The 20,121-nt window shown below is 64.2% G+C and overlaps 2 protein-coding genes across 2 annotated transcripts; both read left to right on the top strand.

Annotated features, from left to right (window-relative positions):
• Window positions 1–9,455: 9,455 nt before the first annotated feature.
• CHLNCDRAFT_35448 (hypothetical protein) lies at window positions 9,456–13,042 on the top strand. The gene is made up of 10 exons (XM_005847747.1): window positions 9,456–9,985; window positions 10,125–10,251; window positions 10,431–10,564; window positions 10,658–10,807; window positions 10,961–11,096; window positions 11,488–11,683; window positions 11,970–12,097; window positions 12,190–12,271; window positions 12,383–12,569; window positions 12,703–13,042. Exons 1-10 carry the CDS (start codon window positions 9,665–9,667, stop codon window positions 12,754–12,756), a joined length of 1,515 nt encoding a protein of 504 aa, XP_005847809.1. The 5' UTR covers window positions 9,456–9,664; the 3' UTR covers window positions 12,757–13,042.
• A 487-nt stretch (window positions 13,043–13,529) lies between these two features.
• Window positions 13,530–19,765, top strand: CHLNCDRAFT_133999 (hypothetical protein; the record flags this gene model as incomplete). The annotated part of the gene is made up of 22 exons (XM_005847746.1): window positions 13,530–13,593; window positions 13,711–13,770; window positions 13,923–13,981; window positions 14,226–14,459; window positions 14,557–14,666; window positions 14,770–14,878; window positions 14,973–15,158; window positions 15,308–15,376; window positions 15,497–15,591; window positions 15,692–15,794; window positions 15,967–16,055; window positions 16,147–16,228; window positions 16,823–16,949; window positions 17,375–17,437; window positions 17,511–17,613; window positions 17,731–18,037; window positions 18,172–18,337; window positions 18,459–18,587; window positions 18,723–18,859; window positions 18,977–19,114; window positions 19,259–19,495; window positions 19,613–19,765. 22 exons carry the CDS (start codon window positions 13,530–13,532, stop codon window positions 19,763–19,765), a joined length of 2,820 nt encoding a protein of 939 aa, XP_005847808.1.
• Between the last annotated feature and the right edge of the window lie 356 nt (window positions 19,766–20,121).

Raw genomic sequence — 20,121 nt, 5'->3', positions numbered from 1 at the left:
CGCCGCTCCGGCCGCCGCTGCCTCCCCTGCCACCCATCCCATTTGGCGGCTGCGAAAAGAAGACGGACATCATTGTGCCTGATGGCGCCTTTTGCGCGTCCCGCTGCGACGCCCAGCTGGCAGCCCTGCAGCCAGGCACAACCATGAGCCCTGTGGTGTACCCAGGACTGCAGGAGGGCACCTGCTGCGACTGCCGATTCGAGGAGCCGCTGCGGCCGCCGCCCCCCGGTGCGCGCCGCACCTGCTGCTGGCGTTGGCGCAGCCACGCCCAGTGCCTGCTCACCTCCCTGGTTCCAGCCGCCACGCAACAGCAGCCGGGGAGGGGGCTGGTGTGTTGCCTTGTGCGCTCAGTTCGAGCGGCATGGTTGCTGCCTTCTCAGGCCAGGTGCTCGCCGCCGCTGCCCTCTGTCCAGACTCGCCGCCGCCCGGCCCACCAGCCCCCGCGCCCAGTCCACCGCCGCCCTCCCCGCGCCCGCGGCCACCGCCCCCACCGGCAACACAGGTGACGCTCCCTCCCTCCCTCCCCTCCACCATGGTGCCCTCCCCTGCTTGCCCAGTGCCTCCTACCAACAACCCACGCCTTCGTCCGCCACCCATCACCCGCCGCTGCCAGCCTTGCACCTCCCATCTCCCCTACCCACTGCCCCCTGGCTCCGTCCCGCGCGCGTCCCCCTGCCACCTGCAGCTAGTGAAGGCGGTCCTGAGCCTGGCGGGCGTCAGCTTCCCGCTGAGCGAGCAGCGGGAGACGGATGTGCTCAGCGTGATGGGCGGCATCAGCGGATCCACCTGGGTCTACCGCTCGCAGCAGCCCTCCACAGCCAGCAACGTGCCGCTGCTGCCCAGCAACACGGTGCCGCCGCCACCAGACAGCGGTGAGCTGCCGCCCGCGGCGCGCGGGGCTGCACCCGTGGGCCGCGGCGCACCTGTGGCGTTGCGTGGCAGGCGGGAGGCGGGGCAGGCGGGAGGCTTGGCACGCGGGAGGCTCGGCCCACCACCCCCCAGCTGCATCCTTCACCGCTTCGCCTCCGCCACCCAGCCGCCCAGCCGCCCGTCGCCGTGCTTTTACCGTGCCTCGCCATGTGTGCTGTCCCCTCCTGCAGGCGCTCGCCGCCTGCTGCTCCACAGCCGCCGCCTGCAGCAGCAGGTTGCGCCGCCCGCCGGCGCGGGCGGCAGCGCGGGCGAGTGCAGCAGCGCGGCGCACACGGTAGTGCCCGACATGACCGCCTGCCGCCAGAGCTGCAAGGCACGCACCCTCAAACCTGATGGATCCGACATGGCTGGCGCGTCCATTAATCCCGGGCTGTATGTTGGTGAGTGGCAGGGGTGCATGGGGTGCAACCATGCGGGTGAATCGGGAGGGAGGCCAGCTGAGATGCTGGCGGGGCCAGGGGGTCCCCCTGCAGTCAGCCTGGTAGGTGCCAGGCATGCACAACGCCCCTTCCAAGACCATCTCTACTGTGTGCCCCCCTCTTCGACGCCCCAGGCACCACCGGCAAGATCTGCTGCAAGTGCAACCTACGCGTGGACCAGCTGGCGACACTGGCGGCGGCCACCGGCCTCAACGCCTCCCAGAGCGCCAGCGGGCTGGCCGGCGCGCCGCCGCCGCCGCTGTCGGCTGCGTGGTACCTGCCCCCAGACGTTGCTGCCGCCGTGCCGGAAGATGTGACGGGAGTCTACTTCTTTGGTGAGCTCCTCCTGCCAAGGTTCTGTGCCTGGGCGTCAAACCATGTTTGGACGGGAACCCGCCTCCCCACCAAATCAACTGCGGTCCTTGCCCACCCTGCGCTTCGCTTTGGCCCAAGGGGTGCTGCCCGCTTCTTCCGAGTTCCAACTGGTCCTTGCCTGCCCACCGCTCCCCCCCCCCCGGCCTCCCTGCCCCGCCGCGCAGCCGACTCTGTTGTGCTGGTGGAGCAGGTGGACTCTGTGGTCTCCTCCATGTACAAGGCCTCCGACAGCGGCCAGTTGACCACCGCGCTGAACGCGCAAGGTGGGGCGGCGTGGCGGGAAGGCCTGCGCCCGTCGGATGCGCAGCGTGGTGTGGAGCGATGCTCTGGCCCCTCACCCTGCCGGGGACCACTGATGGATCGCGCCCTTGGGGCCTGTGTCTGCCTCGGCTTCCGCCACTGCAGGGGTGCCCACCACGAGCGCCGAGGCGTTGTATGTCGGCACCGGCACCCCTTTCTTTGCTCTCGATTCCGGGACGCCGTCTGCCGCGGAGGAGGCCTCGGCGCAGAGCGCGCCCAGCAGCGGCGGCAGCAGCAGCAGCACAGGCATGATTGTCGGCATCGTGGCGGGCGTGGCGGCGGTGCTGCTGGCCACCATAGGTGAGCAGGCTGGCTTGGGTTGCAGCAGATCAGGTGGCTGTGAGACTTCCTACGCTGGTCGTGGTTGCTCTTCCTGCTATGTGACTGCTTCCAGCTTGGCCCGCTCCTGTGTGCAGTGTTGGTGATCATCTTCAGCCGGCGGCGGCGCAAGCAGAAGAAGGAGCTGGAGAAGCAGCTGCGCAGCAAGAGTGAGTGCAGGCACTGCGCTACATTGCCCGCTGCCCGTCACAATAGCTAGCCACGCGTGCTGCTGTACTGGGAGCCATGCCTGATGGTTTGGTGTGCAACCCCAATCGGTGCAGGCGCAGCAGGATCGAGAGGCGGGTCCTGCACAGCATCCATCACCAGCAGCCCCTCGCAGCGGCGCTCGGCTCCCTCCTTCCATGGGTCCCCTTCCCAGCCGTGCTCCCCTCCCTCGTACAGGCAGCAGCCTTCGCCGTCGCCCGGCGGCACGCAGGCGCCGCCAAACGGGACCCGCACGGTGAGTTGAGAGGGGTTGCTGGAGGTCTGGTAGCCTGTGCTGGAGGTCTGGCGGTGCTGCTCAGCCTGGCATTGAGCTCCAGGTGTGTTCAGGGGCTTCCGGAGCCGTCCTTACCCGGCATGTGTACCGCCGCAGGCAGCGACACCAGCATAGCGCATCTGACACGCGGTCAAAGTCCAACCAGGTGCCTCTACTCGCAGCATCTTTCCATTTACGCGTTTCTCTTACTTCAGTCCTAGCAGCACCCTCCTTCTAACGCTGCCTGGCACCAGCAGACCATACCAATTTGCAGTGCGGCGCCTTACCAGCTGCCCAGCGCCGCATCTTCATGACTACTTTACCGCACCTTCCTGACTACTTTCACGTCAATTGAATTGGCCATGCATCCCTCATGCAAATCAACAAAGTGCTCATGCCCGCCCCCCCCCCCCCCCCCAAAAAAAAACGCGGTCCTGCCTGCTGCCCTCTGAGGATGCGTTTCATGGGCGTTGCATGCCACTGTAAGACTGAGAAATTGAGCACCAATCCCTGCAGGTGACCCTGGAGGAATGAGGCCGGCAAGCAAGCCTGCCGCCGCAGCCCTGCTGGCAGGCAGTGAGTTACACAGGTATGATGCTTGCAGCATACATTGACCCACCAGTGCTTCGATTGGACTCCCTGGGCCTGCTGAAGCCGACAGCGCGAGGGGCACGAGGTGCGGGCAGCGCGGAGGTTGTGCTGCGTTGAAACGAGCGCGCTGAGTTGTTTTTGGCAGCATATGAGAACTTCTGATCGCGCAGGGATGCGCCATAGTTTCACCTTGAAGACCTTACCGCATGCCATGCCGGAAGAGGGCAAAGCAGCGCAAGGCAACAGAACAACAGGAAGCGTGATGTCCTGCTGCAGGCACCCTGCTGATCCGCTCCGGCATGGCGTCGCCAGGCCTCCACTGGCGGGCCGCCGCCCTGTTTGCCTGCACGCTGCTTATGTGCGGCGCGGTGGCGGCAGCGCCCTGCGACAAGGCCTCGCACTTTGTGGTGCCCAGCGTTGCGGAGTGCGCGCTGGAGTGCTCCTCACGCGGCGCGGTCAGGGGCCCCGGCTGGAGTGGCGAGCCAGCCACATACCAGGGCTCTGCCGGCGACATGTGCTGCCGGTGCAACTTCATCCGGGTGGCGGAGACGTACAAGGTGGTGCTGCAGCTGGAGGGCGCTTCCTTCCCAGTCGACATCAAGCAGCAGAACACGGTGCAGAACGTGCTTCTCAAGCTCGTCAACGAGTTCTGGACCTGGCGCGGAGCCCAGGTGGGGCGTGTTGCCCAGTTGCTGGTTGTTGCTCACCCGCTCAATTGGGAACTCTGCACTGACCAACCCAATGCCTCTTGTGTTTGTTGGTGGGGGAGTGGCGCCGCGTGCGCTTGTGTTGACACTGATGGCTCTATGCAATGCTGCCTGCCTGCAGCCACTATCTGTGGACAGCATGGACATGGGAGAGCAGTCAGGCGCGGGGGCGGGGCATGCACTGCTTGGTTCCTCATGCCAATCCTTGCGTGCGGTTTTGTGCGACAGCCGATTCCTGCAGCAGGCTCCACCTGGCTGCTTGCACTGCCTGCTTGCCCTGCAGATGATGGCGAGGCGGACACCGACCCGGGTCGGCGGCGGCTGCAGCGCCGCCGGCGTGACCTGCTGCAAGGGCCGGTTGACGCCAACCAGAGTGACGAGCGGTGGTGGCCTGATGCCCTGGAGACACCCCTGCCTGCCAGCACGGCCGACGGCGTTCTGGTGTACATTGACACCGCGATCAAGGCCAGCGAGGAGGACGCAGCTGAGGCCAGCCTCAGGGAGGCCTCCAGCAGCGGCAGCCTCACCGCGGCGCTGCAAGATGCAGGCGAGTGCAGACGTGTGCAGCTTTGCCTGGCAGGCAGGCAGACTGGCAGGCAGGCAGGCAGGAGGGTTCCTTGACCGCCAGCGGGCTTCGCTGCCCCCATGCCGGCCCAGCCCCAATCGGAGCCCACTGCACCCTTCTCCCGTTGTGCGCACTGCAGGTGTGACTGTGACCAATGCCACGGTGCTGTACGCCGGCGCAGCCGACCCAGACATTGCCGTCCTCCTGGGTCTGAGCACCACAACTGACTCCTCTGCTCCCTCTGAAGCCGACTCGTCCACTGCTGATACGGAGGCCGGCGCCGATACGGAGAGTGACGCCAGCGGTGGCGCTGACAGCTCACAGAGCAGCGGCGGCGACAGCTCCAGCAGCAGCTCGATCCTCATCATTGCCGTCTCTGTCACTGCCGGCGTGCTTGTGGCGGTCACAGCAGGCGAGTGGGCACGCATACCAGTGCGGCTTTCTGTCGTTGTCAAGGCCTGCCGGCATGGTCATTTGGCGGCCGTCCTGGGCTGGGCAGCGTGCATGGCATGTGGTCTTTAGGGCAGGTTGGCACGCAGGGAGCTGACCTGGCATACGGTTCCACACCCTGGCTTGCACTGCAGGTGTTGCGGTGTGCATGCGGCGGCGGCGGAAGCAGGCAAGTTACTCGAGGTGGGAGCCCGCCTCGTCCGGCTCCGCGCGAGACCACGAGGCACTCCAGACCTTCCAGCGGTGGCAGGACACTCGGCACGCCGAGCAGCCCAGCAATGCGGGAGGAATCGCCTTGCGTTAGTTGGTGGTTTTGTGGTGCGGGCTGCTGCAACCACCGTGGTGGTTCGGCAGTGGTTGGCATCCCCTGGCGGCAGGCACCCGGGCGCTGCCGACGATGACGCCGACTGCAATTTTATGCCGTGTTCTTTGCGACTTCTCTCAAGCCCTAGTTTTGATGTTTTGACATGCGCCCCGTGCGCCCGAGCGCCATTCATTGGTCTGACTATGCATCAGATCTGCCTACCTATGTAATATGCTGGACTGAGCGAGCGTGTTCAGAGTTTACACTTACAAAAGTGCCCGCCACGCTGGCCTTGCATCGGCGTCACCCGCAGCAGGAGTGATCGGGGCCCAGCTGGAGCGTCCACGCCACAATTAACATTAGGACACTCTGTGAGCGCTGTCAGGAGGAGCGGCAGCCGGGCAATTGCCTCGCATCTGAACTTATTAGGTTCAGTGGAGGAATTGGGGAGGATCTGCGGAGGGACCAGTGCTGCTGCTCAGGTGAGAGTAAGGGCAATTGCGCGGAAGGCTTGCAGGGGGTGCGCTGCTTCGTTGGGGCGGCATGGTGAGATGCCCTGCCCCCACGCGGCTGACTTCGAGTGTGGGGGTCGCAGTTGCGCAAAGCAGCTCTGAAGGGGTGTCAATCTGCTGCAGAACTATGTCCCTCAAGAGCTGCCACCCACCTGTTTCAATGCAAGGCAGTGCCCGCCGCCGCCGCCCGCGCGGCCGCCGCCACAGACGCTGCCCCTTCTCCTGGTCGCACTGCCGCCTGGTTGACCTCGTTGCTTTTTTCTTTTTGCTGCATGCTGCAGGCGGCCACCACACCGCATCATGGCGGCATCGCCCAGGCGCTCGCGGTCGCAGCTGCTGCTGCTGCTCGCGGTCTTTGCGGTGGCGGCGCTGGTGCCGCTGGCGGCAGCACAGAAGAACAACGGCACGCCTGGCAAGCTGACTTCAAAAGCTCCTGCACCAGAGGGCGTACAGGAGGAGACAGCAAAGGGCAACGGCGCGCCGCCGCCTCCCAAACGAAAGGGGGGCAGGAGGCGGCCGCCCCCGCCGCTGGCAGAGTCCCCGGCGCGTGCGCCTGCCGCGATCATTGACACGCCCGCCCCCTCGCCCAGGCCAGACACAATACCCACGCCCTCGCCCGAACCGAGCCTGCCGGCGCCGGTCCCGTCGCCGTCGCCCGCGCCAGGTCCAACGGCGGCGCCCTCCCCACCAGCAGCTGTGGTCGTGCCCGAGAACACAATGAAGCTCATCCTGAAGATTGTGGGGGCAGCGTACCCACTATCAGACAGCCAACTGGAGGTACGCTGGCCGCTGCACTTTGCCCTGGGCGCAACCGGTGCCGTCTGTGGCCACTGGAGTGACGGCTCATATGACGGCGCTGCCACGCACATGCCAGCCTGCATTCGGGGATCGCCTCCCTGGCCCTGGCCCCCCTCTCTCGACTGGAAACGTGTGTTGCAATCGTGTGTTCCTTCCCATCCTGCCTGCCTGCCCCTGAACTGCAGGCTGTCATGTGGTCCATCAATAACTACACCATCCCTGTGGAGTTTGCCTGGCGCTGGCAGCAGGCCTCAGCGCCCGACACGCCGCCGCAGGTGGAGAACGCGGTGACCGTCTTCCCGCCGCCGCCGCCGGCGGAGGAGAAGCCTCCCAAGGAGAACACAAAGGCGCTCACGGATGACAGCGCCGGCAGCCCCACGGACAGCGGCAATGACGATGAGGAGGACAATCAAGATGGGGAGGAGAAGAAGCACCGCAAGAGGCGGCCGCCGCCTCCGCCCGAGGGCGGCGAGCGCCGCCTGCGCCGGCTGCTGATGACAGCCAGCCGCAGGCTGCAGCAGGCAGAGGGCGCCACGTCCGCAACCCAGTGGTGGCCGTCGCAGGAAATTCCGATGCCCCTCAATGCAGGTATGCGTCAGGCAGAGCCTGGTGTCGGGTTGCTTGCCTGCTTGCTCCTGGTCATATCTGTGTGTGGAGCACTGAACTTGCCTCTTTCTTTTGCAACCACTGGTGCGCAGATGGCGTGTATGTGTTCGCTGATGCTCAGGCCACGGCAGTGCAGCAGCCAGCGGTGCAGAAGAACTTGGCAGATGCCACGACGCAAGGCCTTGTGTGCACCAACCTGAAAGCCAATGGAGGTGGGTGCCACCCGCCGGGCAGTGCTGGAGCAGGTGGTTGTGCATTGCGACATGTGGGTGGGGAGATTGCTAACATGTCGGGCATCTCAATCTCACCAGACTGTTCCCCACCCCTCGCCCCCTGACTGCAGTCACCTGCACAGAGGCGGTGGTGGCCGCCCAGGGCACCGGAGTCAGCCCCATCGTGATCTCTGCCGGCGCCACCACTGGCACCTCCACTGCCACCACCACCGACAGCTCGCTCAGTACTGCGGCACTTGTTGGCATCTGCATTGGCTTGGGGGTGGCAGCCCTCATTGTGGTGATGCGTGAGTGGCAGCGGGCCTGCGAGCAGCCGGCTGCTGCCTGAAGGCTGCTGGCCCCGGTGCAGGTGCAGCTGTGAGTGCTACTCGCTTCTCCCCTGCACCCGCTCTTGCATTCCAGCCTGCCCTGCCTTCTGCCGTGCGCACCCATGCTGCAGTCACATGCATGTTTGTGAGCTGGCGGCGGGAGCGGCGCATCACGCGGGCCGCCTCGCTGCGCACCAATTCGCGGCGCCAGGACATGGTGCCGGACGAGGAGTCCAAGTGGCGCCAGATGTACAGCGCCCGCATGGCGGTGAGCAGAGGCCACGAGGGTCGCCCAGGCCTGCCTGGATGCGCCGCATCACTTTCTTTCTGCACAGCGCCTAGTCCTGGTGTCAGGTGCCCCTCACAAGCTCTGCTGCCTGCCCGCCTGCAGGAGAGCATCCGGCGGACGGAGGAGGCGACGTCGCGGCAGCAGGCGCAGAGCCGCGGCCCCTCCTTTGTGGAGGCACAGGACCAGGCCTTTGCGGCGCAGGCGGCCGCCAGCGACCGCCAGCTGACGCCGCAGATGTCCAGCAAGTACAGCTGTGAGTGGCCCTGGCTGCCTTGTTGTTTGGTGTCGTTTTGTCCTGTTTTATGTGTGCTAAGGCGGTCCAGCACGCAGCTCTCAGCCGGCTGGCTGCCGGGCGCACCCCTGCGTGGCCAGCAGCATATACGGGGAGACGTGCTGCAGCCGCAGGGATGTGCTGTGCATTGTTGGCATGCCCTGGACCGATTCCGGCCTGCTGCTGCCACACCAACCCCGCCCCTTGTATTGCTGCTGAGCGCAGTTGGTCGCGGCACGCCTCAGACGCCCGCCACGGAGCTGAGCAGCGCGGCCAAGTTTGAGCGGGAAAGCCCAGACCACAGGTGGGCTGCACGCTGGGGGAGGAACTGCATCCTGGCGGGCCGGCCACCGTGCCTGCTGGGTGCCGTCGCTGTCACACACCTTGCTCAGCAGCCGCTGTTTGCAATGGGGTTCGTGCTGGCCCTGTCCTTTGTTGTTGACTTTGGTTGTTTTGCCTGCGTCTGTGTGCAGTCTGATGACTGGCAGCGAGATGTCGTCGCCGGCGCCCACCATGGCCAGCTCAGGCAAAAAGAGGAGCCTGAAGAAATTGTTTGGCGGGGGTGGCAAGTGAGCTCGCGCGCCAGAACAGCAGCGCTGGGCGCTCGCTCGCTGAGCTGGCGCCGCGGGCGTTGCAGCAAGCCTCCCCACCCCGTGATGATGCAAGAACTGCGTATCCGCGTCTCCCTATCATATTCGGTGCACTCAGGTGCCCTCTCTGATTGTACCCCTTGTTTTCTCCCCCCGCTTGGCGCATCCCTACTACGGCCCTGAGCGCCGCTTTCGGGATGGTATTCAGAGCCGACCCTCCACTGCTGTTTTGCTGCCCTTTCCTGCTCAATTGTTGCTGCGCTGCTGCATTGTACCACTGTATATGCAAATCTTCAATGTCAGGCAACTGCGAGGAGAGAATGGCGGCGCCACGCTCACCGCGCTGCGCTAGGTAGAGAAGTCCTGAGCATGACAGATGCCGAATCTATATGTTTCTTCTTTGTGGTCTAACAGCCTCGTTTGTGGTGTTTCGCACCTCCGGCCCTCAGCACGCAGGAGGGAGTTCAACTTTTGTAACGCAGTTTTGCCTACCACCTGGTGGAGACGCAAATTGCGCAGAGCAATTTGCTGCCCAGGCAGTTGAGAATTGCTCAGCGCGCTACAGCGCAGGGCAGTTCTGCAGGCACACCGGCGGCGAATAGCAGGCACTGGCACCCATGACCGCCGGCCAGAGCCCAACGGGGCCACCAGCGTCCCGTGAGCTCGATGTGGAGGCGCAGCAAGCGGGCGCCGAGCCGACAGTTGCCGGTGACCAGCCGACGGCGAGTGGCGGCAGCGACGCTGGCGGCGACCGCACGCGCCACGACGGCCTGGTGCACCGCCACCCCACCACCAGCAGCCAGGTGGCACTGGCCACTGACAGCAACGGCGTCGCCAATGGCGGCAGCGAGGACAAGCCGGCCAGCGAGGCGGCCAGCGAGGAGTCGGCGGTACAGCCGGCCACCTACGGCGAGATTGCAAAGCACTTTGGCATCCTGGTGCGAGCGGGGGGCATGCTGTTGCGAGGGTCAGCGCATGCTTAACGACCCTATGCGGCACGCAAAACTCTGACAAGAGCGCGTTCCATTCCAGCATCAAGCCCCTCCTCCGCTGCCCTGTACCGGCTGCCTGGTGCAGGGCTGGACCGCGTTTGGAGGCCCCGCGGCCCACATCGCTATGTTCCAGAAGCTGTTTGTAGACAAGCTGCGGTGGTGCACCTACATGGTGTTCACCGAGCTGCTGATGCTAGGGCAGTGCATGCCAGGTGGGCGGGATGGGCGGGTGGGCCCCATGGGGCCTGGGCATCGGAGATGGAGCGTGCTGCTGCACCATGCTGTGCCGCCTGCATGTCGAGTGTCCGTGCGTGCCTCTGCCAGCGACAGCGTGCGGGAGATGCCCCGGCTGATGGCCAGCCATGCCCGTACCCACGGTCCCTGCCCGCAGGACCCACCTCCACCCAGATGGGCTTTGCCATCGGTGTGCTGAAGAAAGGGCTGTCTGGCGGCCTGCTGTCGGGCGTGCTGTTCCAGGGCCCCGGCTTCCTCATCCTGGCCATCCTGGGCTGGGCAGCCTCCAAGGTGCTAGACGAATCCACGCCCGGATGGCTGCTGGGGCTGGTGGCAGGCAAGTGGCGCTGCCTGCTCCACTTCTGCTGTCAGGCCTTGTGGGAGCTCTTTTTCCTTGCGCTAGACGACTCACTGAACTCCCCATCCCTCTTTTCCTCGCCCCTTCCTGCAGGCTTGGCAGCGGCAGGTGTTGCGCTGGTGGCCAGCGCAGCGCTGGGGCTTGTGCGCAACATCTGCAAGGGCAGGCTGCTGCAGGTGGGTGGGTGGGTGGGTGGGTGGATGCGAGGAGCTGGTGGAGCCCAAGCATTGAGGCCGGCCCCCGGCCCCTCCTTCAACTAGCGCAGCCGGCTTCTTGTTTTATCTTGCTGAAACGCTTCGAGCCCCTGTCTTTCTACTCCTGCCATACAGGTGCTGTGCACCGTTGCCGCCGTCATCGCCTACTACTACCCCAAGCCCTGGACCTTCCCCTCCCTCATCGTGGCCGGCGGCCTCATCACCCTGGTGGCAATGCGCAAGAACGAGATCAAGGTGGGGCCAGGGTGGAGTGGAGGGGAATTGGGAGTAGAGGGGCAGCAGCAAAGGGCCTGCATTCAAGGTCGCTTGCAGGGCTTATGGCAGGGATGCAAGGCTGCCCAGCTGTGACGGGGCTGGCTGCTGCCTGCCTGCCTGCCTGCCACGTCTGCTGCAAAGCCAACCGCTCTCGCTCTGCCCGCCTACAGGTTGCCGACATGAACGCGGGCGTGGAGAAGTTGGGCTTCAACAAGATTGGCGGCGGCATCCTGCTGGTCTCCTGGGTCGTCATCCTGGTGGTGGTGGTGGTGCTGGTGAGTGGCAGGCTGGCTGGAAGTGGTCGTGTCTGCTTGTGCGCATGCTTGCATGTGCGACCTGCCTGGGAGACGCTGCGCACCCTTGCTCGGGTCTTGTCCTGTGCGCAGCCGGGCCCTCACCGCCGCCGCTGCGCCGCTGGTGGCCGCCCCCCTCCCTCCCTTCCCGCCCACAGTCGGGCGAGATTGCGTACGAAAGCGCCAAGGAGCTGCACTGGTTTGCCGTCTTCTACCGCACCGGCTCGGTCATCTTTGGCGGCGGCCAGGTGGTGCTGCCCATGCTGTACAACGATGTGGTGGACCAAGTGTGCGTGTATAATGAGGTGACACAGCAGGAGGTGAGTGGAGCTGGATCTGCTGTGAGTTGGGCTTCTCCTGGATGCACGGTTTGGGAGTCGCTGCCAGGGAATGCGGGAAGGGAGGGAGGGAGGGGAGGAAGCAAGGAGGCATGACAGGGGCGGGCATTTCCGACCAGACCCTGATCGCTCGCTCCCATGCCGCCGGTGTCAACGTTGGTGGGTGCGCTGACCTCCTGCACGCCTCGCCTGCGCCTCGCCTGCCTGCCTGCAGGACTGCGACGACTCTCCCGACAGCTGGATGTCGACGGAGCAGTTCAACGCGGGGCTGGCGCTGGCGCAGGCCATGCCCGGCCCGCTGTTCAACTTTGCCGCATATCTGGGCGCCGTGATTGCGCAGAACGCGGGCGTAAACGCCATCGTCGGTGAGGCCGCACCGCTGGCTTTTGCTGCGCTTGGCTGGTGGCTGGCCACGTGGCTTGCACGGTTGACCGGAGCGTGCCCCGCCCTGCTGCAGGCGTCATCGTGTGTTGGGTGGGCCTGTTTGCGCCGGGCATCATTATCATCTTTGGCATCCTGCCCTTCTGGGGAGGCTTCAGGTGCGTGCAAGGGTTTGGCATTCAATGCACGCCGGCAGATGGCGGGGGAGGTGCCATTGGCCTGGTTTCTGACCTGCATGCCGCCGCCCCATGCATCCTGTCGCTCCGCAGGAAGTTCCAGGTGTACCGCCGCGCTCTGCCAGGCCTCAACTCAACTGCAGTTGGCCTCATCGTGGCCTCCGTGTTCCAGCTCACGTTCAGCGCATGGGAGTCCAGCCCCCACCCCACCACCTCCATCTGCATCGGCATTCTGGCTTACGGCGCCACCGAAGCGATCGCCGTGCCGGCGCCTCTCGTGGTGAGCCCTCCATGCCTGCCCAGCCGGCCAGCCCGAGGCGTGTCCAACCCGTCTGCTCCTTGTCCTTGCAAGTGCTGCCTGTCAGCAACACCACGCTAAACTTGAGCCGGCAACGCATGCTTGTGTGCTGCAGGTGCTTGGCGGCGGCGTCATTGGCATCATCGCCTGGGCGGCCGACATGAAGTGACCTGGGCGGCGGTTGCTGGGCCACGGCAAGCCGAACCGGCAAGCCCCTGTTAGCAGTCCCAATGTCATCGACCGCGCGTGGTAGAAACCATGATTGGTTAAGTACAGCCCTTGAGTACCCTCTCCTAATGTTCTGATCCCATCCCTCAGTTCATCGGCCGCTGCTTCGTCCTGCCACAGCCTGCTCTTCTGCTAACGCTCTCTGCACGCCCCTGTGCTGCCATATTACCTATGGGAGCATGCCATTTGATTGTCCATGGAGTGGAGCCACCTTGAAAACTGGGCTAGAAAAAACAGTGAGTAGGGTCAGAAAAATGGAGATATCTACGTGGTAGCAGGTTCAGAAAGAAATCTGATGGTTGGTGGTACACAGCAGCAAACAGCAGGAGTACAAGCAATGACAAGAGACACTAGCAAACAGGACGGTGGCAGGGAAGCGTGAGGGAAAACCTTTGCAGGGGGCTGTGCTGCGCTGCTCTTGCATTCAACGTGCCTTTGCCGCTCATTCCCAGGCTGGTCGCGAGTAGCCGAGCGGACCATTCCGCGAGGTCGGTAGCAGAGGTGGAGTCCAGCGGTGGATGTTCAACTCGCTGATTTGCTGCAAGAGCGTGTCATGCTCCAGGGCCTCGAACATGTCCAGCACCTTCGGCGTCAGCTTGCCCTTGTCCAACACCAGCTGCAATTTGGGAAAGCAATAATGGAGGGAGGGCGGTTTTGCAACAGTCGCGCTGTTCGCATGCGCGGCAGTCTTTGCGTTGTGGCGAAGCAGCAGGAATGGCGGTGACGGCAGGGGTGGTGGCGGCGGCCACTGGCACCGCTAGCTTCCCCGGCGCAGATGGTATCAACCACTATCAGCGGGCAACCATGCCCAGCTCGCACCGCAAACAGAGAGCAAGCGAGTTCCTCTGGAAGGGGCGAGCCCTTGCAGGTCAGGGTGTGCACCGCTCCTATGCAGCACGCCAGACGCTCCAGGGCGATTACTGTGAGCTGAGGAGGGCCCTCGACTGGGCGGCAGGTCTTGGACATGCAGATCGATCGCCCGATATGCGCAGGGCAGAGCTGGTTTGGGTTCGTGACACACGCTTGGCGATTTGTGAGAAGAGGTGGTTGCCCACGGGTGTTTCGACATGTGTTGCTGCGTGGCATCGCACGGTGCCGCGCCTGCAGACTGCATGGCACACCCAAAGACCTGCGTCCTAACTCGATACTCATCACCCAACGCGGAAGTGAGTGCCTAACAAAGGGAGGGCAAGGGGCTCGTACGTTATGCCAGCCACTTTGTGCTCTGTGCAGCACTTTCGCTGCACAAGAGGGCCAACTGTGGCCCCTAGACTGAATCTCTTATTGTTCCTTGGACGCCCGCCGCGGGTTCCACCCCTGCGCCGCCGTGTCGACTGCGGCGCCGGCGGCAGCAGGCAGCCTGGCGGAGGCAATGATGGCACCGCCAGAAGCGGGCGGTGGGGCAACCAGAACCGCCTCTCTGAGAACAAGGCAGTGCATCCCGATGTGGAGAGCAGCTCGCTGCACAGCTTGGAGGAGGGTAGCAGGCCGGCGCAGCCGATGCCCGAGTGGCATCGTGATCTGGCTCGGGAGGCGGGACGCCTGCAGTACCTGTACTTCAACTGGCGGCAGGACACGTGGTCCGACCTGCAGCTGTTCATGGTGCTCAACACGCTGGTGTTCCTGGCGGGAGCATGGGTGGAGGTGAGTGCGCCCAGGGCTGCTGCTCGTTATTGTTTTCGGCAGAAACAGGAGCGTCATTCTGCGTGGTCTGCTGAGCGCACGTGTGCTGGGAACGCAGGGCACCATCATCCGCAACATGGATGATTCTATGGAGCCGCCTCCAGAGGGGGCGGGGCCGCTGGTCACTGCCTGGTACAACCTGTACAAAGTGCTGGCAGTTGTGCTGGGGTGAGCGAGGCGGCGCAAAGTCGCACCGGTCTGTTGCTGTGCATCATGGGGTTGAGAGCTGCGAACCGCTGGTCGAGCTCCCTATTGTTCATGCGCCCTGCAGCCAGGACCTGCCGACGGGGTATGCAGGCTGGCCCAGCCAGCTGTTTGCCATCATCACCGCCGTGTTTGGGCTGGCATCCTTTGCCCTGGTGCTGGCCCTGATTGAGCAGGTGTGGGTGTAAACCAGGCCATCTGCAGGCATCAAACAGTTGACGGGACCTGATGCCAGGTGCCGATTGCTTGCTACCGCTCCTCTGCCTGCAGGTGGTGCTGGAGGTGTTGGAGAACAATGTGAAGCGCGGCAGCATGTGCTACGAGAGGGGGCACACTGTGGTGCTGGCGTGGTGCGAGTCATCCCGCGACATTGCGCAGCTGACCCGCATCCTCACGCAGCTGTGCGCCGCCAACCGCATGGCAGGGGGAGGCGTGGTGGTGGTGCTGACGCAGCAGGTGGGTTGCTGCTTGTTTGAGGAGTTGCTCTGAGATGGTGTGCTGTGTTCACATCTGTGCACTGTTCACATGTAGCCGGCACACTGGATGCAGCGCCTGCTGGCTTTGCCTCTCCAGCCTCTGATGTGAGCCAGTCTTGCATCGTGCAGCGCGGCAAGCTGGAGATGGAGCAGCTGTTTCGGGAAGTGGTGCCAGAGGAACATCGCTTTGGCACGCGGGTGAGGAGACGGATCGCTGTTTGCCACCTGCAACCATTGGGCCTGCTTTCTGACATGCCTTTTAGCTGCCTGGAGCTGTGGACCGCCAATGCATGCTTGCCTTTGTTTCCACTCTTGCAGTTTGTGTTCCGCCAGGGCAGCCCCCTGGACCCTGCTGCACTGCGCATGGTGGCGGCGTTGGATGCACAGCGGGTCATTGTGTGTGGTGACTACAGGTGAGATGGCAGGCTCAGAGGCCAGGCAACGCTCAGCAGCTGCATCCAGCGCTGTTTTGCACATCATTCGTCGCCCCTTTTGTTGCACGACTCGGTGCAGCCGCCCATCCAGGGATGCCGATGCCCAGGTGCTGCGGTCCTGCGTGCTGCTGGATGAGCTCATAGAGCACGAGGGGCCAGCTGACAGTAATGGGCCCTTAGTGGTGGCACAGGCAAGCACTGGGCAGCATTCTCACTGGGCTGTCAGCAGTGTACAAGCAGCCCCTGGTGGTTGGGTGGGCTTGTTGGTGGGTGGATGGGCGACGTTGTGTGCGGGTTCTCTGGGTGTTTATGAAGACCTAACTCTTGCTTGGCAGCCACACTCCCTGGTCGCAGATCAAGACAGATGATGCCCTGCCCTTGGTGCACTACTCGTGCAGCCGCCGGGTGATCCCGGTGCCAACCAGTAGGGTGAATGCTCGCAGGTGTGAGGGGCTGCGAGGTGTGCCTGTACATCTCCCGCCCGGTTGGAAATGCGCCTGCTGATCTTCGCTGCTTTCATTGCTTGCAATGCAGGTATGTGCGGCTGCTGCACAACCCAATCGCGGCAGTGTTTTCCAGGAGCCTGATGGACAGCTACAGCAACGCGCACGCTTGTGTGGGCTTAAAGTCTGGTAAAGCAAGAACTAGCTTGCAACATAGACTCCCCGCCGAAACGGGACGGGAACCGGGCGAAAGCAGAGAAAGCAATAAAACAGGGGTGGAGCAAGGCGACATGCAACGCAAGCAGCTGACAGGGCACGCATCGAAACGTGTGTATGACTGGCAAAGTGGCATGGCGCATTGGGGAGAAACGCAACGGTACGGGAGCATGGGCTGGCCAAACGGCAGTGCGGAACGCTAGGTCACTAGAAAAGCAGGGAAAGGCGCACTATGTATGCAATGAGGGCAGCCCCGGCTCGGGGCCGTTGAGAAAGCAGTGGGCGGGAGGGGGGAGGCCCCGGTGTGGGCGGGCCCCATCGAGGGGGGATGGGGCGCGCAAGCGGCCAGATGGGGCGGGGCGCGGGCGGCAGTAGAGTCCTGCGGCTGGGTGGGATATAGGGCAATGAGCGTTGAGCAGTGTGCGATGAGCAATGAGCAATGAGCAGTGAGCAGCCCCTCCCGAAACAAAGTGAAGCGCAGGACGGGGTCCGGTGGATGGGAGGCAAGGAAGCGCGGGGGGTTGCCACGTGCGCTACCGCCGCCGCCGCAGGCAGCACCCCTGCGGCGGCGGCAGCGGCAGCAAGCCGTGGACCCAAACGCCGTGCCGCCGCCGCCGCAGGCAGCACCCCTGCGACGGCGGCGGCAGCAAGCCGTGGACCGAAACGCCGTGCCGCCGAGTCCCGTGGCTGTGGCCGTGGGCTTCTGGCAGGAAGCTACGGCCGCAGCTCGGTGGCTCGGGGGCGTCGCAGCGTGCCGCCGCCGCCGCCGCGCTGCCCCCCGGGCACGGCGGCGGCGGCAGCAAGCTTGGGCCCAAACGCCGTGCCGCCGAGTCCCGTGGCTGCGGCCGTAGACTGTGGGCCGGAAACTGCGGCCGCAGCTCGGCGGCACGCGGTTCTGTTCAAGTCGCCAAGCGTGCAGCAGCGCCGAACCACGCTTCCCGGCCTCGGCGCATGCCTTCAGGGGCCCCCTATCGCTGGGCGCACCCCTCCAACACCGAACATGCGCCCGGGGGGGAGGGCGGCCCGGGCTGCCCAGGCCAAAGTGGGCCGCCCTCGAGCAAGAGGCGGCCGGTCTGTGTGCTGAATGAATGAATGAACCGCAGTCATTGATGAGTGCCCCGAGGTGGAGGGGCTCACCTTTGCGGACCTGCACTTCCGGTTCCCAGGTGTGCCCAAGCGCCACGTGGAGAGCCCATGCTAGCATGTCACACATGCCTGCCTGCCCCTCTCGACATGCAGATGCGCTCGTGGTTGGCCTGCACAACCAGCTGACACACCACACCCAGCTGAACCCGCCGCCTGACAGGCCGGTGCGGCCGGGCGACAATGTCATCACGCTGCGGTCAAACAGGCGAGCACGGCCTTTGCGAGCTGCCCTTACCAGCCCTGCATGAAGTACTTGATGCCTCTCTATGCGGAGCATACTTGAGGCGGTATCGCTGTTTTGTGTTGCGTGCAGGAATGGCGAGTACCGCGCCCTGCCAGAGACGTTGCAGGTTGACCCCGGCGATTGGGACCCCAGCAACTATGTCATGCACAGCCACGACGAGCAGCCGCTGGGCTCACATGCCTGCTCCACCTCTGAGTCCTGCCTGGCCATCAGTGCACGAGCGCACGGCGCTGCTCTCGCCGTGCCCCGCCGGCCCGACTCCGCACACAGCCTGGGATCCTTTACGGCGGCCGCAACGGCAGCTGCCGCCAGCGGCAGCAATTGGTCGGAGGCCTTCCAGAGCAGCAGGCAGGGCCTGTATGTGCTTCCAATGCAGGTGGGCATGTGTGTGACGAGCAGCAGCCTCCACCTGCGCTAATTTTGCGCAAGGTGGAAGCTGTGCATGGGCTGTTACTGGGGTCCTTCCAGCTCTGCTGCCATCTCGCCGTTTCCTTCCCCCTGCCCCCGCAGTACACCAACACCCTGCTGGCCGCCGACGAGCTGCTCATCTGCGGGTGGATGGGCGACACCTTCATGTGGGAGCTGCTGGCGGAGCTGGACCACTCAGACCAGGGCCTGCCCGCAGGCAGCCGCGTCACGCTGTTCAACTCCCACCCCTGGACGCGGCAGCATCTGGGTGGGTGGCAGCGCCGTGGGGTGTCAGGCCTCTTGACGTCACCATAGTGCGCGGGCCCAACCTACCGAAGCACTCCAGCCCCAAGAAACGCCCCCTTGCCACTGCCCCGTGCTGCCTGCAGACGACCGGTGCCGGCAGTTCCACATCCGCAACCTGGATGTGCGCCACGTGTGCGGCGACCCGCGCAGCCGCAGTGCCATGCAGCGCCAGGTAGACATCTCCAAGTTCAAGGCAGCCATCGTGGTGTGCGGTGAGCGGGACGCTGTGGCAGGCCAGCCTCCGACTTTGGAGCCGCGAGTGCCACACCACCGCAGGGCAAGCTGCTGTGCCGTATGTTGCCAGACAGACAATTTGCTCGACACATGCTTCTCCATCCCTCCTGCAGACTCGCTGTGGGCAGAAGGCGGGCAGGAGGGCGGGCCCGACACAGATCGCGGCCTGCACCTGCTGTCCCAAGCGGAGATGCTCACGCTGGATGCCGCCATGCTCATGGTGCAGCTCAACATCCGCCTGCTACTGGAGGTATGCCACCGAGGCTATCCACCGCAGTTCTGTCATGGTGCCCTGGCATGCTGCAATCCTTGACCCACCACTGGACAACTCAATGTGATGCTGCTTCTGCTGCACGTGTTGGTGCAGGAGGCGGGCCACCTCAACATCAGCATCATCTGCGAAAAGCTGACCTATGTGGGGGTGACGCGTTTCGAGGACGACACACGCCTGCCGCTGGGCGTTGCCGTCAACTCTGCCAGCTACGCCGCCAAGGCACTGACACATGTGAGCCTGTCTTCTCTGCTCGCTTGCCACTGCTGGCTCCAACATGCCGGGCTGCGGCCCTCGCATAGGAACTCAGCATCGCGGGGAGGCCAAGAGGCACCCACTCTCGAGACTCCATGGGCCCGCTCCACCTGGCCGCTGCAGGTGGCTGTCGATCCCCGCTTCCTCAAGGCCTACATGCAGCTGGGGGTGGAGAGCGACCTCACGGTGCAGGACGCCTCCTCGTTTGCCGGCGAGGGCGAGGAGCTGAGCTTCCTGCAGCTGCAGGCACGGGCGGCCTCTGTGCGCCAGGTGCTGCTTGGTTACTACCGGATCCCAGCCACGCCCTCCCAGCCGCTGGAGCTGGTCATCAACCCGCAGGGGCTGGAGGAGCGCACCAGGGTGCGTGCTGTTCTGGCGAACCTTGCTGATGTGGCTGCGACGTGCTGGTTGACGATACGCTGGTGCTGGAGAACAACACCTTGGTTTTTGAGTTGCTGCTATATTCACCTGCTGCAGACCAGGGTGTGGAACGCCGGCGACTGTCGCTGCAAGCTGGTGACCCTGGCAGTGACGAAGCGCGCAGCCGCAGCGGCAGCGGCAAACTGGGATGGCCCCCCAGCCACGTGCAGCAGCAGCATGGCAGCATCTTTCAGCAGCTGCGATGAGTAATGCAGGCAGCATCTACTTTGTACTAGCTTGTTTTGATGTTCAAATGTTGCTAGCTTGAGTTTAATTTCCCTTTTTCATTTTCAGCCGCACACGTGGCATTGCGTCGTGTCTGATGTTGTCCGTTCCTGATGTGTCGCTCTAATAGCAGTTCATTTCATTCCAATGATTCTGCCTGTGTCATTGTTTCGTCCTGTTAGTCTTGTTTTCGCAATTATAAAACAATGTCGCTTGCTCTTCTTCCCAACACCCGCTAGCCGCCCACTGTTGCCCGGTATTAGTTAGCAAGTTGGCTGTCAAGGACTGGCACCAAGGACTGGTCCGGCACACAATTGTAATGGTCTTTCTGTGCTCTGGAT

This window comes from Chlorella variabilis (genome assembly GCF_000147415.1).
Source record: "Chlorella variabilis unplaced genomic scaffold CHLNCscaffold_10, whole genome shotgun sequence".
NCBI lineage: Eukaryota > Viridiplantae > Chlorophyta > Trebouxiophyceae > Chlorellales > Chlorellaceae > Chlorella > Chlorella variabilis.
This window is presented reverse-complemented; position numbering and strand designations above follow the sequence as displayed.

Excerpts from the sequence above, each read along its gene's own strand:
- CHLNCDRAFT_35448 (XM_005847747.1), top strand. The coding sequence starts at position 9,665 with ATGACCGCCGGCCAGAGCCCAACGGGGCCACCAGCGTCCCGTGAGCTC. Across the intron at positions 10,252-10,430 it reads GCTAGGGCAGTGCATGCCAG|GACCCACCTCCACCCAGATG; the intron begins GTGGGCGGGATG and ends CCCTGCCCGCAG. Across the intron at positions 12,098-12,189 it reads GGGCGTAAACGCCATCGTCG|GCGTCATCGTGTGTTGGGTG; the intron begins GTGAGGCCGCAC and ends GCCCTGCTGCAG.